General features: G+C 27.5%; 1 protein-coding gene across 1 annotated transcript; it reads right to left on the bottom strand.

The window, feature by feature from the left end:
- Positions 1 to 282: 282 nt before the first annotated feature.
- PCYB_053860 (VIR-like CYIR protein) lies at positions 283 to 1,335 on the bottom strand (the record flags this gene model as incomplete). Its single annotated transcript, XM_004221267.1, has 3 exons — positions 283 to 921; positions 961 to 1,208; positions 1,308 to 1,335. The coding sequence occupies 3 exons, from the start codon at positions 1,333 to 1,335 to the stop codon at positions 283 to 285; spliced, it is 915 nt and encodes a 304-aa protein (XP_004221315.1).
- Between the last annotated feature and the right edge of the window lie 1,855 nt (positions 1,336 to 3,190).

Raw genomic sequence — 3,190 nt, 5'->3', positions numbered from 1 at the left:
TTTCTTCCTTTCCCTTTTATTTTTTTGCGACTTTATAGGAGTAAACTAATATACGAAATAAATAAATTTCACAACATATTTATTTTATACTTATACGAATATAAATTATAAATATTATAACAAGGAACATATTTAAAAATCGAATTTTTACTCACTTTGAAGTAAATGAAAAGGAAGACAAGTACTCCAATTATTGAAGCACCTACAATTGAGTAGAGAAAATTCTCTGATTTCAATACATCATATGTTTTTTTAATAAAATCTGATGAATCGGAGGCAGACTCAGGTAATACCACATGTCCGGTTGTAGTTTGCACTGTGCCTGCCGTCTCTGCCACTCAGTGGCATATGATTTGATTGCGAATTATGGGATATCTCTCCTGCTTCAACCCTTTTAAGTTTACTTATTTGTGCTCCTCTTGGGGGAGGTTCTACTGCAGCTAAACCTTTATTCGTTGTAGGACTTGGTTTTACATCTTTACCTTTTATGGACCCTACATATGCAAGTTCTCTTGCAGCTACAACTTTTCCTGGCGCTTGCGCTCCAGTGTCCCTTCCTTTTGCAGGTGTGGGAGATGGTGAACTCTCAAAAAGCACTTCCCATAATGAAGTGCTACTACTCACAGTTTCTTTAGGTTTGCATTGTTGTACATTCGATAAGAGATCCTTTGGGTCATGCACTCTTGCGCAACGAAAGAAATCATGTTCATAACAGAAAGACCAAATAAATGGACAATGAACTCTATTATATTTGTCATATAATGATTTCGTATAAATAAGATAAGTAAAATAGTTACTACATTCATCCTTATTCTGAGGGTTAATGCTACTCTTAATGTTAGTATATTTGTTAAAATAAATATATAATATTTTTCGCTTTATCAAGTCATCTAAAGAAATATTATTTTCAAATGGTAATGTCTACTTATTTTCTTTAAAATTTTTATTAATCTTATTCACTGCAGTAAAAAGATCTTTAGCAAATGTTATAGCACTTAATTTATTCGTGCGATCTACTTTATTGATTTTTCCTATTTTATCATATAACCAATAACGTAAATAGCTGCAATAATTTTTACACTTTACTTTATGTCTTTCATCAGCTGCATTTTCTAAAGAACTTCCGAACTTACTGCAAAGGGCTTTTACACCTTTACAAGTTGCATGCTGTTTATTCAATAATTCACAATCTTTATCAAATTTAAACTCTACATATTTTGGAAAAATTGCTCATAGATGGCATTAAGCTTTAAAGTCTCTGAAGCCTTGTCCTAAAATTGTTTATAAAAGAATTAGTTTGTAAATACTAAAGTTATAACTACAATAATAGAACATTTCCTTTTACAAAAGAGAAATAAATTATAAAAATAATTAAATGAAAATAATACTCTAAATGTATATATACAAATGCCAATTTTTGCTCAGGTATATGCTGTGCCATGGTTTTATGACATGTTTAAATTTAAATTTTTTTTTAATATTTTCAAAGTACAGGTATTTTTACACACAAAGTTAATATATATAATAATCTATTTGTATATTTAAGCAATCTTTTTATATAAGTCTTAGAAACTAAGTATTTAAACTTAGGGACTATTATTTAATGAATATTTTAATAAATTTTTACTTGTGCTTTTTCTATAAAACAAGATGCATTTTTTGAAGTTTTAAAAATATTACTATTATAAAAAAACGTCTCTTTAAAATAATACCCAACTGATAGAAAAAAGGGTATTCCTTAGAAGTGATAAATATGCTTCACGGAATGTTTACTTGCGATTCCTGTTATTTATGCATAACGTTTTTCCACATAAGCCTTTTTTTAATTTTTATAATGGTGTAAACGTATTAATACAGTAATACGGCTGTGGTAAAACACACAAATACGATAAAACATAAAGTGGTAATTATTTTAAAATGTGATGAAAAATGCCTATAGGACAAAACATGCATTACAATGCTCGTAAGCTTCACAATATAAAGCACAACATAATATGCCCAATTGCATATCATAGAAACATTCGAACTTTCAGGTATATTTAATAAAAATTCTTCATAATATTTACAGAATTTATATTACCCTTAACGTGCGAACTGTTCACTTTAGTGTGACGGATCAAATGGCAAAGTGTCACCATGCTTAGTGATAGGAGCAGTTCGTAGCTTTGCCAAGTGGCACGAAGATGTTCCAAAAAATATATACACCAAATTATTCATCACTTTTCCATGATTTATTTTTTTGTAACACTAGTTAACATTACATCAAAACATTAAATGCAATAATTTTATATATGAATACTTATACACCCCCTTTTTTTTTTTTTGACAAAATGACGTACCTGTTTTTTCTAAACCCTAAACCATAAACCTGTTAAGAAAAAAAAAAATTAAATGGAATAACATCATGTCCCTACAGCACGTACACCAATTTATCATTTATAATTAAGGGAAATTTTCGTTATTTACGAAATAATCTAGAACCACAAATAATTTTACATTTAAATCATAAAGTGTTTTGATCAAATCATTAATTAATTTGTTATAAGTAGTAATAATTTTTCGAAGAAACAAGTAACAATTTAAGTAAAAATTAAATTATATTCGTAATCTTAAAAAATAAGTGTGTGCGAACAAATTAAAATTACACATTTAATAAATTTGGTTATATGTAATGCTGCCTATTATTTATTAATTAATGATAAAACACTTTCTATAATTAAACGCACCATTTTCTAAATTTTAAAAGTGCATAATCTTATTTATGAAACATTCAGAAGTACGTCAATAAACTAGGGAAAGCGGGGGAAAAAAAAATTCTTTAAATAAAAACAGTGCAATTACAAAGATCTTACGTTCTAGTATATTTCCAAAAAAAGAAGGTCGAAACATTTAATTTTTTTTCATTTTTTTACAACATTATAGTTCACTAAAGATAAGTGTTAATTTTTCTAACAAATAAATTGTAAATTTCTTCCTTTTTAGAATAATGTGTAAACTCAAAATTATAAAAGAATTTTGAACCTAATGTAATTTCCTCCAAAAAAAAATTTTATTTCAAAGTGCACACAGTAATGTAGAATTAGGCTTGTTCAATTGAAGCTCGTTAATATTAAAATTATTTTGCCGAATACCAGTTACATGGTTAAAAACATAGGTTCTCAATGGAATATTTTGTAACATGTTATAAACC

Source organism: Plasmodium cynomolgi, chromosome 5 (assembly GCF_000321355.1).
Source record: "Plasmodium cynomolgi strain B DNA, chromosome 5, whole genome shotgun sequence".
NCBI lineage: Eukaryota > Apicomplexa > Aconoidasida > Haemosporida > Plasmodiidae > Plasmodium > Plasmodium cynomolgi.
This window is presented reverse-complemented; position numbering and strand designations above follow the sequence as displayed.